We start from the raw sequence: 25,000 nt of genomic DNA, 5'->3' as shown, positions 1-25,000 counted from the left end.
CCAGCAGCACAATGATATCATGCAGCATCTGAAAATAGTCCCTGTAGGCTAACTTCCAGCAACAAGGTTGAGCTGCAGCAGACAAATTGGTTAGTGACTAGATTATTACGCCTGAATGAGAGTATAGTTCCATGTCATATCAGCCTAGAAAATAGCCATGTTTCATTTTCCGTTGGTCTTATTACACTTTCTAACTCAAGAGGAGACAAGTTTTAAATAGAAAAATGACCGGAAATCTTAGTCACTTTTAAACGTGATGCTAGCAGGCGAGATGCTAATGGTCTAATCCAATTCAATGATCTATGCTAGGCTGGAGCTAGTATCGTCAGACTCAGAAAACGGCTGGATGAACTGGAGAAAGGTAAAAATCAATTGTTTAACTCAAGGGGAGGTGGAAAATGAGTGTAATTCCACAAATGGTGGAATATCCCTATAAGTCTTATATTAACTTTCAAGCTAATGAGCAAGTACTGTATAACTGCCCACTATGTTGCCTTTTCTACCTAACTAAATCAACACAGAGAATATGGCTGCATTCCTTAGAAATACAGACAGACAGACAGACAGACAGACAGACAGATAGATAGATAGATAGATAGATAGATAGATAGATAGTGTACCTCCTATTGCATCACATCGTGAGGTGATCTCCCACAACACCAGAGCCATGGAGTAGACGTCTGTCTGCTTGAAGGACTCTGTGTTCTCTAGGTTGATCCGGGACTCCAGCACCTCTGGGGCCATGTACCTGGCTGTCCCCACCTGGGTGAGGTCAGCAAAACACACACGCAAAGGTACTCGGTCAGACACTACAGAGTCTTACAGGATTCAGTGGCAACATACAAAAGGCTCGATAAACTGACTTGAACTTTTATTAGGTAGAAGTAGTATTTATGAGATGTATTTACGACTTGCTAAGTAGTCATGGGTTAAAAATCTCTCCATCTTATCCATTTAACCATACACACCTTATGACGTACACATAAAGTTTATTACAGTATTTATTAGTCCTAAGTAGCCTTGGGTGCCACAGATGTCACTTCATTGAGCTCCAAAACTAAGGCCATTTACAATCAAAGATAAGTGTATAGACTCAATATCAATCGGGATTAAGATCCAGCAAAATGACCAGCACTGGACTCACTGCTAAATGTCCTATTGGAAATAGTGCTTGAACTAGTGCTCTGTGTTCATTCTGAACAGGTCTCCAAGCTTACCTTGATTGTTTCTTAACTTGATTGTTTCTCCTCCAATTCAACTTGGTTTGGACAGTTAGATAAGAGAAATGAGTTACCATGCAAACGTGACGGTCTCTTACCTGTCCACTATTGGCCAGCTCGTCCACCGACAGCGAGTTGTCTAGCCGCAGCCCCAGACCAAAGTCGCACAGGCAGCAGGTGAGGTCACCCTTGACCAGGATGTTGGAGCTCTTCAGGTCCCTGTGCACGATGGGCACCTTGGGCCTCCCACAGAGTGTGCGGTCACTGTGCAGGTGTGCCACGCCGTGTGCCAGCGACCCCCCGAGCGACCGCAGCTCGGTCCAGCTGACCATATGGCGCGTCAGGTACTCCTGCAGGTTGCCCAGTGGCTGGTAGGCCGTGATGAGCCAGTACTGCTTGTCCAGCTTGCGTTCCTCGGCAGTTAGAAAGTGCAGCACGTTGTCGTGGCGAAGGTCGGCGTCGGAGAAGATGTCCTTCTCGTTCTTCCATGACAGGTACTCCTCACTGGGGAAGATCTTGATGGCGACCGTCTGGAAGGGCTCGCCGGTGGCCGAGGCGCCCTGCTTGAGCTTGGCCTTGTAGACCTCGGCGAAGCGGCCCTTGCCCACCTGGGCGTCCAGCTCGATGGGCAGCAGCTCGGTGTTGTGGTTGAGGCTGTTGGCGTGGGTCGAGCTGCTGTCCGAGTGGTCGTCGTCCAGCATGATGGCATGCACGTCGCTGAAGTCCTTGCCCTTGCGCTTGGGCCGAGGCACGCCGGACGCGTCCCAGAGCTTACGCTGGCGTCCGACCCGGTAGACGTAGAAGCTGACGATCACACACACGGCCAAAGCCAGGAGCGGAACAAGGCTGACCAGGATCACGAAGACCACCTGAAAGTCCTTTGGATCTTTGTAAAGTAGAGAGGGCAGGGGTTGGGGATGAATAACTTATAGATATTCAACAAAACAGACCTGAACTTATTCAATTATTCATAGTACCACCATGAATTCATTCTTTTCTTTAATTGACTGATGTGGAATGCAACAAGGATGAGTTGAAAACATGAGTAGATGTTCTGAGACCTAGGAAGTGGTAATTATCATCCCGAAGGAACTGTTTTTCAAAATTGGTTCTAGATTTCTACTACGTCATGTCATGTCTGTCACACACACACACACACACACACACACACACACACACACACACACACACACACACACACACACACATTCATTGTTTGGTTAGTTCACTCCCTGACTTTAGGACTAGCTTGATACTGCTACTACTTCTATTAACCTTTCACAATCTGCTGTCTGTAAGCAGACCAACATAACTGACACAGACAGTCACAGACAGTCACAGACAGCGTGCCCTCCTGTAGTATGATTCTGACCAGCACAAAATGCAGGTCACTTGAAAATACTTTCGCATTAGCCTGAATGCGGCCGCAACGTATGCTCCAAGATCAGCAGTTTTCAGTTTCTGATTCCTCTTTTTAAAAAGGGTGTGTCTTAAACGTAAGCAAACGCCTATCGTTGCCAAATCTCTGTGTGTTTGGCAGAAATGTTTTTACCCCCAGAAGGGGAAGTTGCTCGTGTGGGAACTGCCAATGCAGAATTGGTGAAATACAAACCTAGTGTGAAATGAGTGAGTGTTCCTCAGAATAATGTATACATAAATAGCATGACACCTAGACATCTGTATGTGTGTGAGAGTGTTTGTGTGTCTCTAACAGATATGTGTGGGGTGTGTCTGTCTGTGTGTGTGTGTGTGTGTGTGTCATAGAATATGTCATAGAACACACACACACACACACACACACACACACACACACACACACACACACACACACACACTGCTGTATGTTTATACAGCTTTCATACTCTGAGTGCAGAGCTCCGTCCTGTCGACGACGCGCAGACAGAGGAACGTAGCACTTCACTGTGGAATGTCAATACGCCTCTCCAAAACTAGCACTAGCCCCTAGGACTGCCCAGCAGAGCACAACAGCCCCCTTCTTCGGTCCGTCTCCGCTCCTCTGACCGGAGTCAATAACTCTCAGGTGCCCGTGTCTCTCTCCGCATGAGGAGAGCATGGGGGAGGGTGGTCAAGCTGAAGAGACGTCTGCGTCAAATGGGACAGCTTCCAAACAGACTGTGTGTAGTAGCCTATGTGTGTGACAGTTATGTATCCTGTTCTGCGAGAAGTCAAGAGGAATGAAATGCAAAGCATAACAAACGTGTTTGGTGCATGTGTGTATGGTGCATGTGTGTGAGTGTGAGTGTGTGCTTTAAGCAGAGGAAACACACCAGGAATGAGCAGCCTGTGTTGCGAAACTTGAGTGTGAGTGTGTGTGTGTGTGTGTGTGTGTGTGTGTGTGTGTGTGTGTGTGTGTGTGTGTGTGTGAGTGTGTGTGTGTGTGTGTGTGTGTGTGTGTGTGTGTGTGTGTGTGTGTGTGTGTTTGTTAGGGAGCCATGGGGAGGTTGGGTGGGGTGTCGGTCGCAGACACATGACATACCATGCTACCATCATGCTTTGCTTTTTCTAACTCTCTTGCTTGCAGACAGGAAACCACATGTCTGAACGCTCAGTTCTTTAGTTCTCTCTCTCTCTCTCTCCCTCTTTCTCTATACCCCTCTTTCTCTCCCTCTTTCTCAGAGCCTCAGCCAGTTCAGGCTCAGGGACAGAAAATGAAAGAGAGAGAAAGGTGAGGAGACATGAAAAAATAGAGAAAAGGGAGATTAAAGGGAGAAAAAGATAGATAGAGGGAGAATGAGCAAGACTGAGAAGGACAGAGAGAGAGAAAGAGGGGAAGAGAGAGGGAGAGAGATGGAGGGCCAAGAGAGGAAAAAAGATGAGAAAGAAAGGAAGAGAGATATAGAGATGAAAGAACAAAAGGCACAGAAGTAGAGAAATGAGAAAAGGAGGGATAGGGTCATGTCTCCTCACTACACAGTGTGAGAGAAGGCATAACATAGATGCAGTCCCATCCCCAATCTGTTACACTGTCTCTCTTTTTTGTCTGTTTTATGTGTGCTCATTTTTTTCTTATAACAAACTAAAATGTTGAATGAAATGAATGAAAGGAATGAAATGCAAAGCATAACAAACGTGTTTGGTGCATGTGTGTATGGTGCATGTGTGTGAGTGTGAGTGTGTGCTTTAAGCAGAGGAAACACACCAGGAATGAGCAGCCTGTGTTCTGAAAACGAGGAGTGTGTGTGTGTGTGTGTGTGTGTGTGTGTGTGTGTGTGTGTGTGTGTGTGTGTGTGTGTGTGTGTGTGTGTGTATGTGCGTGTGCGTGCGTGCGTGCGTGCGTGTGTGAGTGAAGTGTGTGTGTGTGTGTGTGTGTGTGTGTGTGTGTGTGTGTGTGTGTGTGTGTGTGTGTGTGTGTGTGTGTGTGTGTGTGTGTGTGTGTGTGTTTTTATATATATATATGTGATATATATAATCACAGATATTGTTTTAGGACTGTTATTTTATGTTTTGATGAGTTCAGATATTGTATGCTTTGGGAACACTTTCTTTATGAATTGCCATGCCAATAAAGCTTTTGAATGGAATTGAATTGAATTGACAGGAGAAAATAGAGAAGAACAGGAGGAACAGGAAAAGAACAAGACACAGAGAGAAAAGGAGGGGGAGAGAGGTAGAGAGAGAGAGGATAGAGAGAGAGAGGATAGAGAGAGAGAGACAAACAAAATGACAAAAGAAGTAAGAGAACATGCCAAAGCCTTGTTGACAGCTTGCACAAACTGTTTGCAATGTCTGAACTTCTCTTTCTCTCTCTCTGTCTCTTTCTTCCACACTGTGACCACTTGTTTCCACGCACGAGCGCAGGCATCTGATGTGTGTTTGTGCTTCTATTTACACCTGCTGGCTCTTTGCTCACAGAGGCCCTATTCATATCTGTTTTGGGCCGGGAAGAGGACGAAGGTGGTCGCAGTAGATGACCGACCGGTGGTGGGAGGGGAGAGTGTGTGTGTGAGCGTGTGTGTGTGTGTGTGTGTGGGGGTTGTCTTGTCATTGGCTGCACGTTGAATAACTAACACGTGTGCGCAGTTCCACCCACCCAGCAATGCCTCCCTCAGTAAGAAGTGTGTGTGTGGGGTGCAGGGGGTGGGGGGTTGGGGCTTGTTTTTCCATGACGCTGCTGTGTACAGATGCTTTCAATTCTGGCAACTGCACAGAGCCAGGTCACGGAAATGTAACTGGCTGCTGCTGCTACTACTGCTGCTTCTTCTGCTGTTCTTCCTGGGGATGCTGGCTTAAGTCTGCATACAGTTTCATCCCAGCACTGCGACCTACGTCTCCAGACAAAACAGCTACCCAGCTGTAACACTCTGCCTCTTGTTTTACTGAGCCCTAAACTAAGCTGCGGTGGACCAGGGGGTGTTCTCAATTATATACAGTGTCATTTCTTCACACGCACGCACACACACACACACACAGACACACACAGAAAGACAAAACAACATATAGTACACATAAACAGACTGCTTCATCAAACAGAGAAACACACATGCAAATAAACATATAGAAACACACACACACACACACACACACACACACACACACACACACACACACACACAACACACACACAATCACTTACCAGGAAGTGAATGGAAGAAGACGTGGTCGTTGCACTCGTCCTCTTTGCAGGAGCACATGTAGAGCTGGGAGCCTGGCTGGCCACTCTTCATCTCCTTCATCTCACACTTGCTCTTGTTGTAGTCGTCCAGCAGAACTCCGTGCAGCCGGTGTGCCGGGTTGTGGCAGATTGTTTCCATGGTTATGTTGTCATCTTTCCTCCTCCTAGAAATGGACAGCATGGTAACAGATCCATTTGCACATATTGAGTATGACACACCGGTGAAGGCCACAAGGGTGAAACGTTTGTTACCCCTGCTGCTAAAAGTAAAAAATAAATTTGCAAAAAGAAACGATTTTGGAGTGTGACCATTTTTTTTTTTAATTTCTATACAGATATTGAGTACTTGATAGCTGGGTATCTAGATTTTGCCTTTGACGCAACACTGTGCAGGAAAAGAGGTAAAAAACCTTGTGGAAGTAAAAGTTTTTATTGACAACTATAACGTTTTATTACTTTTGTGAGCTCTTTTCGTATGACTGTGACATCATATTACTGTACAGTCTTGTGTGAACAATTAGCGCAGGGGTTCCCAACTTTTTTTGATGACCCTATTTTGATGTCACAAAACGTTGGCTACCCCAATCATTCACAACATGTTGTGAGAGAGTGCATCTCATCTCTGCTGTAACAGCCAGATAAGAGCGGTATTTTCCCCAATTGTCCTAGCAAGCGAATTCGTTTGACCCCAAGGTTGGGAAACGATGAGCATGTTGTAACCATGGTAACAGTAAAGACTAAACCCCAAAAGAAAAAACGTTTGAATCTGCTCGCTCTAACGGACACCCTTGGGTTAAATGCAGAGATGGGAAATCTGACTTCAGGGAGTAAAAGTCCTGCAATGTATTAGGTTTACACCTGTCTCGGAGGACCCAACTTTAGTAATCCTGAATTCCAAAAAAAGTGTGTTTTTGAGATCAGCTAAGAAAACAAATATGGATTCCCGCAGTAACCTGATTGCGTTTCTGTGTTGTCTTTACATGGAATGCATAAATAAGTTATTACAACGGCTAACTATGGTTGAGCAAGAATAAGAATGTCTCAGGCGAATGTTTCTATTTGTAGTTTTAATTTTGTGATTACCATAATTTCCCAACTATTAACCGAGGTTTGTACATTGATTTTGCAAAATTTCTTAAGCTATGAGGTTAATACATGGGGGCAGTTAATATGGTATTAATATGTTGTTTTTTTTTTTTGATTTGCATAAAACACTGTCCTACAGTTTATACACAATGCGGCAATGTTACCTTGCCTATTTGTAATGAGAGTGAAGTTCGCTTCTAGTTGTGTTGTTGCAACGGAAGCCGCCGCGAGTGGAGAGAATGATTCAAGTCAAGTCGGGAACCCCAGGGTACAAAATGTCTTCACTAAAAGTCTTCCAGCATAAAATCCGACCACACTTTGCGTTAAAGTCATAGTTTTCCTGAGTCTGAGGTTGGGATTCCAGAATATCCGATGCGTCATGAACACACCATAAGAATCGGCTGGTTTTGACTGAATCGTTGGAAGAAATATGTGGGAGAATAATTTGGGAAAATCCCTCATTTCTGCTAAAATCCATGTGATCCCATCACATAATGTGGTAGAACTCACTTTCTGAAGTTGGGTTTCCCATCTCTGGCTACATGAATACACTTAAATGCAAAACACAGAGATAATATCAAACAGATCTCACATGAAATAGACAACAACAAAATAATTCATTTTTAGACCAAAGAGTGAAAAAACGGGCCAAAACACAGGCTTCTAAATAGCGAACCCGTTAAACGCAGTGATCCATAAAAAAATGCCATAATCACTATTCCCATGACACAAAGCTATTTCCCTGCTCCCTCTAACTAAGGGTTCTTCATAGTTGTCCCTTTGGCAAAAACATTTACAGTCGGGACCAACTGACCCAGTCGAGAACTCTCTGTGTGCAGACAGAAAGATGAAAAAAGGATGCTTAAGTTCAGACATGGTAGGTTCTGTGTAGCACCCTTTCTTGTCCCCAAACACGAGTCTTTTTATTCCCAAAGCCAGATGTCAGCCTTTTTGGCTCCTCACAGCTCTCCCTGTCTGTGTCTGCAGCCCTCTTTAACTTTTCTTGAGGTTCCCTCTGCATTTTGTATTCAAAAAAAAAAAAAAAATGCATGGGCGTCTTCAGTCTATGCACAGTGAAAATGCAATGACCGAAAACCCAGTCAAGTTGTTTCCCCATCAGGCAAAAAAACTTCCACCACTGAACGAGGCTTTTTGTCATACAATAGCAGCATTGGCTCAAACTGAAAATGACACTTCAACACAAAGACCTTTGAAGATGCTTGATCAGCCCCTAAGAGGAAGGCTTTGACGACCTATGTTCTTACAATTGCAAAGTGGTAACCACACACAGATCATGCATTTGTTACCTATTTGTTATCTCAAACACATACAGATGCATGTGCTATATGATGCATGTGCAGAATATACTGTTCATATGTCCTGTACAGTAAGTTGCTTTGGATAAAAAAAAAGGCTGCAATGTAATCAAAATGTAATTACATGTCTTCTTGAGAAGAAAGTGAAGTAACTCTGCTTACCAGATACTAATGCTGACATCGCTAATACAAATATTCAAAAACATTTACATTTCTTCATTTAGCGGACATTTTCATCCAAAGCGACTCATTATGTCAATTATATTACAAGGGTCATTGTCTCCGGAGCAACTCAGGGGTTAAGTGCCTTGCTCAAGGGAACGATGGTGAAAGAACCAGGTATTGAACCTACAGCTTTTTTAGGTGCTAGCCCAGTTCCTTAGCCATTACGCTACCACCACCAAAATAATTTAATTAATGATTATTATACTGTATATATCTATAAGGTGCTTACCAGATGGCAACACAGACTTCGTTGAAGTCGGGACAGATGGATGTGATTTCACACTCGCTGTGGCAGCTCCTGTTGGTGCTGTTGCAGGTGCTCGGTCGCACGTCACAGAACTTGCACAGCTTACGTATCCTCGTCTCACCGCCTGGGCCTATCTGCACTGTGGAGTCAACGTGGGACAGTCAGAGGGTGTGAGTATCAGATGGGTCTGACTTTCATAACATTGCTTTTAGTTTTGTCTCTATCTTGACTTTACTGTATTCTTGTAACTGAAAATCAGTCAGCCACGGTACGATGCCTGCCTCCGCCAGTCCGTGAACTTGCTAGCTTCTCTACCAGTCACCTTTACCTTTACCTTCAACATAAATGCTCTTTTTTTCCTTTTGTATTTCACTGTAAAATGTTGTGCTACAGTATCTAGTAACCTGAGTAAAGTGCATCGCAAACCCCTGTTGTTAAAGTGTGATCCACATGAAGCTTATCCTGTGAATACTATTACCGTAAAGGGGCACAAAATGGCAGAATGAGTATGTGAGCAACTCATAGAATAACAGGGGGAGGGTTAACAGGTACTATTACAGCACAGAGCTTACCATTAGTGAGATACCCTTTCATTATAAGTAAGCTGGCTTAGTGAAGTGCAGCACTGTCTATGCTAAGGCCATGAGTGGCACACATAATTGCACAGTACCTGTCAGGAAATGGCTTGGATACATTTGGAACAATGCAAAAGGTTCTGTAGAACACTCCAACTTTGATGCCAATTACTTTCACAGAGTTTCAGCGATCCCTCAGAGTCACGCTGGTCTAATAAAATAATTTGCATCAAAGTATGAGTGTGCAACAGAACGCTTTTAATTGTCTAAGAGTCTCTACCCAGTTTGCCAGCACCTCACAAGTTCAGGTGTAAGTTTATGTCATTATCAATGTGTGTGTGTGTGTGTGTGTATGTATGTGTGTGTGTGTGTGTGTGTGTGTGTGTGTGTGTGAGAGAGAGAGAGAGATGGGAAAATGTGTGTTTATTTGTGAGACTGAGCATGTACAGTATCTGTGTGTGTGTTTGTGTGTGTGTGTGTGTGTGTGTGTGTGTGTGTGTGTGTGGGTGTGGGTGTGAGTGCCAGACCTGGTAGGCGTCCCATTGGTTGTGATGTATCCCTCGCTGACTCTCCGTCAGGGACAGCAGGGGTTTCTGAAATCATTCACCACAGAATAAGACACACATGTACACGATACACACACATACACACACACGCACACACACACACACACACACACACACACACACATACACACACACACACACACACACACACACACACAGAATAAGATACACGTACACACACACACACACAGACACATACACACATAAACACACAGAATAAGACACACATACACACACACAGAGACACACAGACACAGACACACACACAGAATAAGACACACATGTACATGCAACACCATGCACAAAAAGAGAAAACACACCACCACCCAAAAACTCAGTTTTCCCTGTCTGCACGCAAACACTGAACAGGCATTTTCGAAAATCTCCAATTTTTCCGCAATTAAAAAAAAACTAAAAATCTCTGCATCTGAAAATAGCTGACTACATGTGTGGACACAGCCTCAGTTCCTGAGTCAGCTTTTCCACAGTCCGATAAAAGGCCGATTGTGACAAACACATTCAACAACATAGACATATTTTACATATTTAAACAAATTTCAATGACTTTCTGGTCTAGAAGTGTCTTGAGTGGCAGAACTGATTTGAATTAAGACATTGTCAGTGCATCCCAAGCCTGTCACCACACAGTTGTTTGCAACACAACCATCTTGAACATAGCAAGGGAAGACTATTTCAAGACTTCCCCTTTGACTTCGCTGAATAACTCTATCCATCCAACAGTTCTTTTTGACTAATACTCATATGTTTTGACTAATACATTTTTATGTTTAAAGTGGTGTATAATAATAACAATAAACTTCATCATGACAAATTAACAGTTTAAAGCATAAACGTTTATAAGTATATAAAAGTCATATAGCCGACATAAATATAATATAACTAAATAATTTAAACAGAATAATATAAATCATCATAATAACAACAACCATACATATAACTGACATTCTATAAGGGGGAATTAATTAAATAGATACAAGATAAAAAGATGAGTCTTTTGAAAATCCTAAAACTATCACTAGAACGAATAGCTTTAGGTAAATCACTCCACCAACCAATCTCAGACGAGAGACAAGTCTTGACTGTGACCTCTTTGTGTTGATGTACAGTAGGGGCAACAAGGCAGACGCTCAGGGGACTGCAGTGGGCGAGAGGGGGCATACAGCTGGACCATGGAATTACATAGATAACAAGGCGTAGATCCGTCCATCATATGCAAAAAATGACCCATGTCTGGACAGGAGGACATGATTAGGTGGAACTGAGGATTAACAGGGAGGCTACACCGGGTCCACAACTGAAGTGCTCCGTTTGCGTAGCGTAAAAATAGTTTTAGAAGACTGGTCTAGTTTTTTTTAACGTAAGTGCCGCTATCACGTCTGGTGTAGCCAGTTCCATTGATTATAATGGAAGCTAATTGTTGCAGCAGATGCTTCGCAAAATGGAACGCTTCAGTTACGCGCCCGGTGAAGCCTCCCTGTCCAATCTCTTAGTGTTCAGAGTTTTAGAGTTCTGACTATCTGACGACTCACTAGCTGTATGAGCAAAATAATACATCTTTCATACGTCCATAAACCAACAGATATACAGCCAGACACACACAAACACACCGCCACATGCACACACACACACACACACACACACACACACACACACACACACACACAGATAAATACACACACACAAAGCACACCGATATACACACCAACAATTCAGAATGTATTGCCTCAAGCTAAAATACTTGAACTTCTTGACACACACACACGCACACACACACACACACACACACACACACACACACACACACACACACACACAGCAATCAGTATGATCTTGTACGCTTTCCTTCAGCATTTGTTTGGATAGTACATATTTCTTTGGCCATGTTCAGACTTGACTCCTGACTTTGCAGACGCAGTTAAGAGTGTCTGACGTTCTTCCTAACTGAGCCAACCCAATAAAGAAGACTTTTCAGCACACAGACACAACAAACAAGGCACCAAAACGATAAAAACATCAAACAAATCAAATGGGGGAGTAAATGATTCTGGCTAGACAAAGATGGGTCAAACATGTATGAACCTGCAATGGAAAAAAAAAAGAACAGACGCATCTTCACCCCAATATTTTCTTCTACATCGCCTGCACTCACACACACACAGACACACACGCAAAAAAGGAAAACACACACACAGACAAAACAACACACACATACCCAGACCACCTCAACAAACAGAGAACCACACATGCAAATAAACACATAGAAACACACACACAGAAAACACACACACACACACACACACACACACACACACACACTTACCCTGACTAATGCTTCCTGGAAAGTAGACGTGGTCGTTGCACTCGTCCTCTTTGCAGGAGCACATGTAGAGCTGGGAGCCTGGCTGGCCACTCTTCATCTCCTTCATCTCACACTTGCTCTTGTTGTAGTCGTCCAGCAGAACTCCGTGCAGCCGGTGTGCCGGGTTGTGGCAGATTGTTTCCATGGTTATGTTGTCATCTTTCCTCCTCCTAGAAATGAACAGCATGGTAACAGATCAATGTCCATTAACTTACAATATATATGGTTACCATATATAGAATAGATTTATAAATTATAACTTGGTTTCTACGTGGATTTCCCCCTCTAAAGACCCTCTCTAGCAAAAATCAACATAACATTTTTAACATGCCCATTAGATGTTTTTTTAGACGGGCAGTGTGCTAGTTTACGTTTCAGAATAAAATCAGAATAGCTTGTTGTTGTTGCGTAACAACAGATGGAACCCTTATCCTGACTGAATATACCAAATCATTTCTGGAAAATTGTTTCAGCGCAGTTAGCTTTACAAGATAAGCAAGCTAAACATTGTTAGCTTTTTAAAACGTTGTCAAACCAAGTTGACAACCAGGCAGAGCTGTACACAGTGTCGGGGGAAGAGGCTCCCCACATCACAAAAGAGGGATTAGAGATGCATAAGCCATTTTAAGCCATTGTAAGACATTTTCAGCTCTGAAAATGAGGGGATTTTTTTCGTCATGAAAAAGAAAAACGTGTAGGTATATAAATAGGCACTTATACTTATAAGATGGTTTTTAAAGGTTAATCAATGGCTGGAGGGCATCTTTAAAGCAACAGCTACCTTTTTGAGGCATGCTTTTCTATGTGTCTAAGTTGATTTTAAAGGTATATGGGTCAGGTGATGGAAAAATGTATCAATGTAAATGCCAGAAAAGCCTTTAAGGAATGAAATTGGCAACTGACAACTGTATCTCCAAAAGACACCAGCGTCAACTCTACTGTTGTTGCTTTTTCCAAGGTTGCTCCACATCTTTCAGGTAGGCCTAGTTAGTGTCTTGAGTGGCAGAACTGATTTGGATCAAGACATTGTCAGTGCATGCCGTCGCATCCCAAGCATGTCACCACACAGTCGTTTGCAACACAACCATCTTGAACATAGTAAAGGAAGACTATTTCAAGACTTCCCCTTTGACTTCGCTGAATAACTCTATCCATCCGACAGTTCTTTTTGACTAATACTCCTATGTTTTGACTAATACATGTTTATGTTTAAAGTGGTTTTGCGAGCACCTGGTGATTAATATCACTTACCAAATACTGACGCAGACGTCCTCAGGACTAGTGCAGAGTGAAGAGATTTCACATTGTGAGGCACAGGACCCTGTGTCAGGGCAGGTGGTCTCCCTCATATCACAGAATTTGCAAATTCGCCGTATTCTCGGAATCATCATACCATCTAATAAGAGACAGAAGAGAGACATAGAATTATAGTTTAATAACCCTTTATATGAATGTAACATGAATGTGTTTGAGTATTTATGTATTTATTACAAGTTTATTGTTTTGCATGTTCCAGGTAAGTGTGAAGCAAAATAAACACTACATAAACACAAACAAAAGCAAATACATATACAACATCTACATCCGTGTACAGTACACAAACACAGACCCATATATCAAATTCATAAAGTTAATGCTTGCATTCAAATATTCTGTACATGTGTGACCAAGGCATGACTGCAGACATTCCACTAATGGCAAAGCGGTTCACTTTGACGTGACACTATGTCCCTATGTCAAGCTCAGTACTGCACTTATTCTTAATGGTTTTGTTCAAACTGAAAGTTTGGACCTAAAAACATGGCTGAAGGTTGAAAATATGGCCCACGTTGAAATATAATGTAGAGTTTCCCTGTGAGGCTTCAAAACTATACGATGTGGGTGACTTCAACATGCATGAGTCTGGTGTTTGTAGCAGAGGTGTGTGTAGTAAGACAGAGAGAAGAAGCAGTCAGACGAAGAGTCCACAAGGGTGTGAGAGGCAGCGACTTTTACTGTAAGGACTGAGGCCTTCCTCTTGAAACAGAGCTGAGAGGAGCATACACAGGGTAGGCATGTCAGAGAGAGAGAGAGAGAAAGAGAGAGAGAGGGAGAGAGAAAGAGAGAGAGGGGGGAGAGAGAGAGGGAGAGAGGGGGAGAGAGAGAGAGGGAGAGAGAGAGACGGGGAGAGAATAAAAGTAAAGTTAAAAGGAAAGAGAGGAGGGAAGTGAAGGATGGAGAAAGACAGAAAGAGTGATGAAGAGAAGGGAAGAGAGGTAGAGAGAGAGGGGGGAAGGGAGAGAAAGCAAGAAGAATTCATTGAGAAAGAGAGGACTACAGAGAGAAAGAGAGATAGAGACAGAGAAGGAGAGATGTAGACATCAAGGGAGAGGGAGACTGGCTGAGTGAGCATGAGAAGGAGACAGAGAAGAGAGAGAAATTGAGGGAAAGAAAGAGAGAGAAAGAGGTAGAGAGAGAGGGAGGTAGAGAGGTATCTATTGCATTGCCAGTCGCTCTGCTTTTCCATGTGGCCTGTGAAAAGACTCCTCTCACTTTTAATGACATGCCATAGTGACTGTAATAAAAACAGAAACCCAATGACATCAGGTTGGGCTAATTACTTTAGCAGAGGAGATTCAGTGTATGGCTTTGTGTGTGTGTGTGTCTGTGTGTGTCTGTGTGTGTGTGTGTGTGTGTGTGTGAGTGAGTGTGTGTGTGAGAGAGAGAGAGAGAGAGAGAGAGAGAGAGAGAGAGAGAGAGAGAGAGAGAGAGAGAGAGAGACTTTGCCTGAGCTTAGGGTTATGTGATATGACCCAAAATTTCAAATCACAACATATATCATGTCATCAATGAAAAAAATTTTTTATATAACAGCTACTACTATATAACAAACCAACTAACTAGCCTTTTTCATATTACATTTTGAATTGACAAGGCAACCTGCCAATGGAAATGGCCCTCATTATGTTATTCATTAACATATATTTTTAATGACTGTATATGTGCAAAAACAGCATTATGCAACACTATCATCAATATCAAGATGCACTGAAGCAGTCTGACTGGCTGCCTGTCTAAGTTGCTGAATCCACATCACAAACCAGCGACAGAAACACAGACACTCATGACAGGCAGTTAGTATGGGGAAGACCACGTGATCTCACGATGACTTTGTCAAGTTGCCCATCACCACAACAGCTTGTTTCCGGGTTGTTTGCCCTCCCTTTAACTGAATAACTGTTGCGTTTGTTGACAATCTGTTGACAGAAGGTTGTCACACCCGTGTCAAAGATTTTACTACACTACTATCAGGTTCATACTTAATGCCAGGGATTCCTTTTGACCTGTGGTTAGAAAAATATGCCCTCACTCATGGCACCCAGATGCTCACAAACCTTGTGTCTGTGTGTGTGTGTGTGTGTGTGTGTGTGTGTGTGTGTGTACGTGTTTATGTATGTGTTTGTTTATGTGTGTGTGTGAGTGAGTTAATGATTGAGTGAGTGAGTGAGTGAGGAGAGAGTGAGAGAGAGAGAGAGAGAGAGAGAGAGAGAGAGAGAGAGAACAACCACTCTACCACCACTACTGGCCAGCAAGACTAAACAAGCCTCAGTGGGAGGCCAAACCAGGCTCCTGAGGTTGGGAGTGATTCACACGAAGGGTATTACAAATGAACACAACTCATGCTGCTCATGCTATTCACAAGAGACAAAGAACTTTGAAGAAAGCAAGGAGAGATGGGGACTTAATCCTTTATAAGCAACAGGGTAGTTTTTTATTATTATTACACAGCAGCACTACACACTTACAACTGACCTGTTAGGATGTAGCCCTACTCAGTGACTGGATGATGGGAGTGTGTATTTCACATAATTATATCCATAGAAATGCACACACACACACACACACACACACACACACACACACACACACACACACACACAAGTATGTCATTTTACTTCAAATGAGGGCGAGCTTTGGTCAGCGTGAATTGACACTCTGCCAAGTCATAATTGTAGAGTATGATGCGCAATGGTAAATAAGAGGCCACCGACAACCACGGTGCCTTTTAAATGGAGACGTCTGGTTAACTAGGGAAGAGAGTATGTTTTAATCCCATGTAGATTCCCTAAAATGACGTTTGAATTCGCACTAAAAAAGTAGCCTAGGCCTACTACAATTTTGTCTGATAGTGAGACCACCAGAGACGCTCAAAAAGTCGGGTGATAGAAAAAAACTTTGAAACACAGCACAACTCCACTGTGAGTGCGCTGTACCAACCAGGATACACTGTGAGATCAACATGGCACATTCTTTTCGAAAACAACCACAAAATCCACACACACATACACACACGCAGACAAAACTATGGCAAATTGTGTTCATCCTTCAAGTTAATCTGCTTCAACAAGTATATCTCGAAAATACACACAATGTGTCCTTGCGTAATTTGTACTCTGTGGACAGCATGGTGTTAAATTGTATTGTATTGTATTGGTGATTTTAATAAATTCCGAAGAACTATATCTACGCGATATGAATGTTAATTAATTGATTGATTGTGGCAATATAGCCCAAGGTTATCCAAAGTTATAGCCAAAGTTATCCTTGAATTTTTACATAGGTCTAAAAAAGTTAGTTTTTGGTCAGCATTCTTTGAAGTGAAGTTGACTTGGTCAGTGAATCGTGAAGGCCACCTGCTGCAAAAAATTGTATGACTGCAGGCTACTAATTATTGGTGGCTATGGATGAGGGAATGACGCTACATAATGACATCCAATCAACCAGAGTGTGTCAAAAATGTACAAAGTAATTTACATAGTCAGTGAAAACAAAGAAAGCAGCCTACACGGAACTCATCTCACCTGTTATGTCGATGAGGACACCGCTGCTTAGCACTAGCAGTCCATACCAAAAAGCGGAAACTCGCTCCATCTGAAGACTGTCAAATTTACTCCTCGTCTTCTCATTAATTTCTCGAGTCGATAAAGCCCAGACTCCGCCGTTTCACCTTTTCAAAGAGGCATTACACAACGTATACTTCCATCATGTTCTTCTCTTGGCGGCCTCTTCGTTTTGAAAAGCTCTCACATGGGGCTAAGCTTAAAGTTTGAAGTCATACACGCATTCTCTCTCACTGAGTAAAACAGGAAATTTTGAAAAAGGGTAGGACTCTCGCTCGATCTCTCCCCCTCTCGCAACCGCCAGCCCGCCTCTCTGACTGTCTGACTGTGCGCCTGTGCCTGCGGCTTGCTTGAATTCGAAAACCTGTCATTAAGTTCCAAATGTGAATATATAGCTGTGTCGGTAAGCGACACGTTTCAAAAAGGCAGACATGTCCATTTTAAGAAGTGGGAAAAGGAAGTAAACAATGAAAACCGTTTCGAATTTTAAACTACAAGAAATGTTGAGCGTTACTTAGGGTATCCAATGCCATCAGTGCATAACACACTTTATTCATTCATCAGGTTATCGGCGTTTTCGGGGGTTTAACATGTAACTAAATACACAACATCGTCTTAGATACAATTGGTATATAGCCTATGAAAGGTAAAATACGAGCTTTTGAAAAATATCATGAGCCCTTGCTTTAAGAGACTTTTTTGAACATACTGAGAGGTTATGTCCACACTAAGGCCAATAAATCTAAGCTCTACGTTTGAAAATGGCAGCATATGTTTTCACTTGGCATACTCCGGCCATGATGTCAGGTTTTCGCCGTCACCTTTTGCCCTCCAAGTGACAAACCCACACGTTAAACTAAAAAGGTAGGTGTGTGTGTGTGTGTGTGGTGGGGGGGTGTATTGTAATTGTGACTGTGTGTCAGCACTGATGACCTGTGAAAATGCACTGTATGTTTTTGTGAGCATGTTTTTTTTTAAAAGGTTCCTATGTGTATGTGTCAGAAAAAATCTCTAGAAATGGGTACAGAAACCACTCTCTGGATGTTCAACCAAGGCACGCCAAAGCCACAAGTGCTGAGCAGCTGCAGACCCGTCTCAAAGGGTGGGCTCCTCCTCTCTCACCACAGTCCATATGCAGGGCCATGGGAAGCCACCTCTCAGGCCTCTGTGTGGCAGCATAGGGGTAGAGGACAGGCCGAGAGAGAGAGAGAGAGAGAGAGAGAGAGAGAGAGAGAGAGAGAGCTAGAGAGAGAGAGAGAGTGAGGATTGGGTGAGATTTTGGAAATCAGTCATTCAATTTGCACCCCTCCCTTCCATGCTTCTGAAGTAACATGTTGATTGGAGATGTTTATGGTGCTGCAGGCCTTATGGCCGAGTTTATGGATCTCTGGCTATAGATTGTTTTTATTTGAGCTCTTCAGCCAATTAAATAAGACCTGTCCATCCCATGCTCCTGAAGAAACAAAGTGATTGGCTAGCTAGAATCACAGGGTATTGTCCGAGGTAGCCTGGAAGCCAGCCCAAATTTACACCAAAATTAGGTCTGGAGTCGCTCCATTGAGGTCCTGTAAACAATGGGGAAGGGCAGAAAGGGCTGAAAACCTGTCCCCTTTACCTGGCAGGGGGTGCACTGGAGTCGCCCATTAGATTTACACTGTATTCAGTCTGGAGCTGCTCCATTGAGAAGTCAGTATGCCCATTTATGTGTTCGGCCTCACATCATTTGGCAGGGCTTTATATGATGATGGGCAGATGAGCAATCCACATCCAGGTCATCCACATCACCTGAGAGGCTTTTGATTTAATTTGATTGATGCTGCTGGAGAAGTGAGATGTTTAGATTCCGTTATCACGTCTGTTATACAAGATATAGACAGCACAACAACTTTAAGACCAACAGAACAGTGAACAGCGATTAAGGCATTTCACACCCTCAGATTGTGGACTGAATTGAATTCCGGCTGGATTTCAGACGAGGTTTAAACTAATCAAATCCAAATGGCCTGTTACCAGAATCAAATTCTGATAGAAATTCAAGTCTGGCTACGCCAGGCTAACCAAAAGGATCAATAAGCTGTTGACAAAAAATGCATTGGAATGCACAAATCCTTTAAAGGTGCGATTTGTAGGATTGTTACCGAACGTTCTGTAGGCCAAAATCAAAACACTGGTGAACGTTCTCAAGACTACCAGACGCCAAGCCTTCTCTGGGTTTAGATGTAATGAAGACTTAGCTCAAGTTGACCTGCAGCTGCTTTAACGTTTCTCCAACCATGACCCAGCTACACATTAAAGGAAACAATGAAAAAAAAAAATAACCATATTTAAAAGATGCAGATGTTTAGCCTAGGCACCTGTTGTGAGAAATATGGCCAGCTCTGCCAGACTTGATATTTTCGTTTGATGAATGGTTCCTCCAATGTCCACTTAATTTGTTTCTTGTTTTAATTTTGTAAATTTGCCTGCCTGTTGACAGTTTCCTTTTAATTTGGCAACCCAAATCCTAGCCCATTATTAATATGCTATTCTAGAATGAATCGCTCAAAACATAAACTAAAAATTCCAAGAGATTCCGCCCGTAACTCATTTTTTTCATGGGTTTTAATTGAGTTTTACTGGTTAGAGTAATGTTGTCAAATAAGCCACATTTATCGTGGTTTCACTCTCTGACAACATATGGTGATCATTTTCTGAATGGGAATTGCATAGACCAATCACATTTATCCAGTGTATTAATGGAATTGACTTTTATCTCAATGACAGTTGCTCAGTAAGGTGATTCACTCAGCCAAAGGTGCTAAAACTAGCTGCTGCTGTCTTCATTCAGGTCACACGAGGCTGATGCTGGCTGTGCATAAAAAGCACATTACACAACTTACTGCACATTTGCAAGCTTCTGATTGGTTGAATGCAGAAAGTTGCTGGGAAACATCAGTAGGGAATATCCCTGTAATGGTCCTGGGTGGCCACACATTTATAAACAAGGCTCAGTCTCTCTCTCTCTCTCTCTCTCTCTCTCTCTCTCTCTCTCTCTCTCTCTCTCTCTCTCTCTTTCTCTCACACTCAAACACAAACACAAAAACACACACACACACACACACACACACACACACACACACACACACACACACACACACACACACACACACACACACACACACACACACACACATACACACACACACACATGCACACACACACACACACACACACACACACACACACACAAGTAAAAGCCCTTCCCATTACAGTAAAACATTCCAACAGACAAAATTCAGTCAGTTCAAAATAAGCTATTTTCTTAGTCTCATGTGTTTTCTGAGAGAAGTGACTACAATTAGAGAAGATTAGTGCAGACACAAAGTGAGGCCCATGAGGCTACAATGTGCGATGAGACAGTGGTGAGCTCTGTAGGCTCTCTGTGTGTTTGCTGAGAAAACACACAAGCTGAGAACATGGAGGCCCCAAAAGGTTGAGAGGTGAGAGTGCTTCTAAGGTGATGGATGTCTTTTAGTTTGCAGGGGGACTCCCTCGCTCTCTCTATCTCTCTATCTCCCTCTCTCTGTTTCTCTCGCTTAAAACTCTGATGTTATCAACTGTCTCAGGAGGATATGCTTCGTGTGCTATTTCCTCGAACGATCAGCATGAACGGTGACAGGATCTCCCTCTACTACAGACACATACACACACACACACACACACACACACACACACACACACACACACACACACACACACACACACACATACACACACACACACTTGTTGATGGTGCGGTGCATTGCACTGTCACACTTTAGTGTGGGATGGAGGGGAGAATTGTCTTGTGGTCTGCAGGAATCGGGCTGAAGTGATCGCTGTCAGCCTGAGAATTCTCTCAATGTAATGAAATGTTTTAAAAAGAATTCAGAAATGCACGGAGCTGGTAATATTTTTCAGGCATCACGTGTATTCTCTCAATACTGCCCCCTGGGAGTCACTTAATAAACTAGCGACACACGTGGATGTTTAATGTCACTTCATCATGGGGGAAATGTTTTCATTTAACATTATATTCAAGGATGGAGACTGGCAAATGTTTAGAGATGCACACACACACACACACACACACACACACACACACACACACACATCAAAATGAACATATATTTTCCATGAAATATATGGACATTTTACACAATGTCCAAACTTGTTCTGATTTGGGGTTGTTGATCAGATCATTCATATTTGCCTACATCTGTGCATTTATGACAGCAGGCCAGATTCAAACCCCGGTCCCTGTGAACACTTGGGCCTGAGTGTGGCTTGGACGCTCCAGCTAGTTGCGCCATATGGCTCTCGGATTCCCAGAAGAGGTTGCTCACAGGTCTCCAACATGCTAGCTACACAATGATTCATACGGGCGGTGGTAGTGTAGTGGTAGGGCGGTGGTAGTGTAGTGGTTAAGAAGCTGGGCTAGCGTGCAGTAGCCTGAAAGTTGTCGGTTCAATTCCCAGCTTCCACCGTTGTGCCCTTGAGCAAGGCACTTAACCCCAAGTTGCTCCGGGGACAATGTGATCCCTTGTAATATAGCTGACATATGTAAGTCACTTTGGTCAAGAAGTGTCTGCTAAATGTAATGTAATGTAATGAATAACAGTAAAACCCTGCCAGAATGTCTGTTTTTTTCACTCTCAGAAAATGTAGAGACTAGGAGTCATGTGGTGCTTGTGATGGGAAAACTGCATTTAGGTTGCAGCTTTGGCAACTCTGGTATTCTTTCCGACATTTGTGTCGTTACTGTGAATGATTGCTAAATACATGTGCTCAGTGAAAAGTAGCCTCACAGACTGCATAACATCAACTGACAGCTGCTTCAAGTTATGTCAAGTCGGCAGAAGGAAGATTAAAAAAACCTGCAGAAGATGAATAATTTATGGTGGAAAATTGATCAGTGTTTGTTTAATAGTAATCTATGAGTGTAGGAGCCATTCATTTATTTTGGTTTATTATAAAAGCTCTAAATATATCGATATAGATTTAAGTTGAAATTATATAATTATTTAAATCAATTATCCTGAATATGTTGTGTTAGTGTGCATTCACCACTGCATGGGTGTCCCTCTATAGGAAGCAGGCGTATAATGCCTATTTAGGGTGGTGCAGTGACGCAGGCCAGACGGTGTAGCGGGTGTACGCGGAAACATAATCCGTTCATGCCACCTGGGAATTACGTTGATGCGTTCATGCTTTCGTGATTACGTTGTTTTTCCGACCGCGAGTGTTCATGCGCTTTGATTTAATGAAATGTAACTTAAGGAGCGTGTTAAATAATTGTCTAGATGGGTTGTATTTCCCTGTCTCTAAATCAAATGTCCCTCCACTCGGTGGCCATATTGCAACGCATTTTGGGCACTTATCAGGCATCTATTTCTGGCAGAACTGCACATACGCAAGGCGTAAGCAATTTCACCAACACTACGGACAGGAATGTAGCTCAGTAAATAGCAGATCACTCTATGATGCAGGAGACCTGGGTTCAAATCCTGCTCACTGTAGCAATCTTGAAGGTGCATTTCTCACAGCTTAATCGAGCTAGATAGATAGATACAGTAGATATATAGAGATAGAAGCTTGGGCTTGTGGAACTCTAGGCTACATAGTAATCGCTTTAAATTGGGGGGCTGCAAAATTTACTACAAATAGATAAGAAAGGTCTTATAAGCCTATTAGTTATCCACCTTTTTGTCTTATACACTATTAACAAGCATTAACAAGCTGCTTATTAACACTTACGTTACCACCATGGGATGGGATATGAAAATCACTTATTTTCAGTATTTTGCATTTTGACTGCACAAAAACACTCCACTTAACTTTGCTTTTGTGATAAAAAGGAAATGACAGGTCCCAATGACTGAGACCACTGTGCATTTTTCTGATGTCATCCTGCGGTTGCTGAGTGACATTCAAATGAGTTGTATTCAAAATCAAGAGACCACTGCAAATTTGAATATGATCGTCAACTCATTCGAATGGTCTGGCAGGGTTTTGCTGTTATTCCGATAAGCAAGCTGTTTAACACTCTTTTCTACGGTAGTATGAATCATTGTGTAGCTAGCATGTTGGAGACCTGTGAGCAACCTCTTCTGGAAATCTGAGAGCCATATGGCGCAACTAGCTGGAGTGTCCAAGCCACACTCAGGCCCAAGTGTTCACAGGGCCCGGGGTTTGAATTAGGGTTGCTGCCATAGATGCACAGATAGGCAAAGTGATCTGAATGATAGGATGACATCAGAAAAATGCACAGTGGTCTCTTTGTTGTTTTTCAGAGCTGTACTTCCTTCTTTTGGAAAAACTGGAAGAAACATTTGTATACTGTATATTTATGTACTTTTGTTTGTATATACCCTTCATGTAATATATGGACAGTCATTCGTATGTCTGTATGTATTTATATATGTGTGTTTGTATGTACCCTTTACAGGTATGTAATATGTTGTGTGTGTTTCTTCATTCAAATGATATAACCCTTAATTATATATATATATAAATATAACCCCTGCACAGCAGAAGTCATCTCTTGCGAACGTGTTCACACGTTTTCATTGGGTTCACACATTTCTCACACCCTTTTGCAAAACAGTTAACATAGATGTCATTCAGACCCCAAACTCTATTGGTTTCCCCATGCCAAACAAAAGGAAAACATCCTTTCACAGGTGGTAGAGATTCCTTGCATAAGTCTGAATCTCTGGTACACCAGTGTGAAATTCCTTTGCACAATTCTTCAATCAGCAATTATTCATTATCCATAAGAGATGCTATGTCTGTAAGGCTAATCTAAGGCACCTTTATATTGTACTTTATTGCTGTTTATATGCTGTTTGCATTTTGTTGACCAGTGTGTAATGATTGATTGAAATCATTTGACGACAGGATGTGTTGTTTGAAGGCAAATTTTGCTTTTGCTCCATGTTTTAAGTGTTTTGAGAGAGAAACAGCCTTTTGCAAGCAAAATGTGTAATTTTGTCCAGAGTGCTTTTGTTCAGACACGGGTGTTAACTGTTTTAAAAACGTGATGTCAGAGTTGACACAAGCATCAAAGCGATCGAGAAAAAACTGTAACAAACCAATTAGAGATCAACAGATCATTAACAGACCCCAAATCCCAGCTACTTCCCCCCACTCTCATAGCTGAGCCAGCGGAACATCCCATAATTTAATTGGGGCTATATACCCTGCACAGGACAGAGAGAAGAAAGACATAGAGTGAGAGAGAGAGAGAGAGAGAGAGAAAAAAGAGAGACTAGGGTGAGAGTGAGAGAGAAGAGTGAGGGAGAGAAAGAGAGGGATGGAGAGAGAGTAAAGTAAAGGAGAGACTGAGCATAAGAGAGAAGAGAAGATGAGAGGGAGAAGAGAGAGTGAGAGAGAAAGAGAGAGAGAACCCAGTGTCACTGATGAGGGCTAATTGCTTCAAGAGGATTATCCACAGAGTGGGGATTGTGGCACGGACCCCCTCCTGTAATTTGTCCCCCTTTAGTCTGTCATTGGCTTCCCTGGGGAGGGAATGGGGGGCGGTCTTGCTTGCCACTAATCAAGCCAAACGTCCCAATTACAGGGAAGGGTTTTGGGATAAGACTTTGGGACTTTGGTGTGGATAGACCCCTCTCCTCTCCGAATAGGGATTCATACCACATTCAAAATGCATGGTGAAGATGAGAGGGAGAGAGAGAGAGAGAGAGAGAGAGAGAGAGAGAGAGACAAAAAAAGAAAGAGAAAAGGGGGGTTGGTGGGTGGGGGTGGAGGGGATTTTAGAGGGGCAGCATAAAAATGCACAGCAAAATAAACTTGCACATACAGTCTTTTGGATTAATGAAGTAATAAAATATT

General features: G+C 42.7%; 1 protein-coding gene across 1 annotated transcript in view; it reads right to left on the bottom strand.

The window, feature by feature from the left end:
- The window catches only part of LOC125285765 (TGF-beta receptor type-2-like), a 27,300-nt gene extending 9,910 nt beyond the window's left edge, over positions 1-17,390 (bottom strand). Inside the window, exons 1-8 of the mRNA XM_048230364.1 lie at positions 17,090-17,390; positions 13,500-13,644; positions 12,210-12,418; positions 9,830-9,895; positions 8,710-8,866; positions 5,815-6,017; positions 1,319-2,106; positions 621-762 (exon numbers count right to left, since the gene is read on the bottom strand). Coding sequence (XP_048086321.1) covers positions 621-762; positions 1,319-2,106; positions 5,815-6,017; positions 8,710-8,866; positions 9,830-9,895; positions 12,210-12,418; positions 13,500-13,644; positions 17,090-17,159 — 1,780 coding nt within the window. The 5' untranslated portion in view covers positions 17,160-17,390. The remainder of the gene's footprint in view (positions 1-620; positions 763-1,318; positions 2,107-5,814; positions 6,018-8,709; positions 8,867-9,829; positions 9,896-12,209; positions 12,419-13,499; positions 13,645-17,089) is intronic.
- Between the last annotated feature and the right edge of the window lie 7,610 nt (positions 17,391-25,000).

This window comes from Alosa alosa, chromosome 20, assembly GCF_017589495.1.
Source record: "Alosa alosa isolate M-15738 ecotype Scorff River chromosome 20, AALO_Geno_1.1, whole genome shotgun sequence".
Lineage (NCBI taxonomy): Eukaryota > Metazoa > Chordata > Actinopteri > Clupeiformes > Clupeidae > Alosa > Alosa alosa.
The sequence above is the reverse complement of the archived record's forward strand: the minus strand, read 5'-3'. Positions and strand labels throughout refer to the sequence as shown.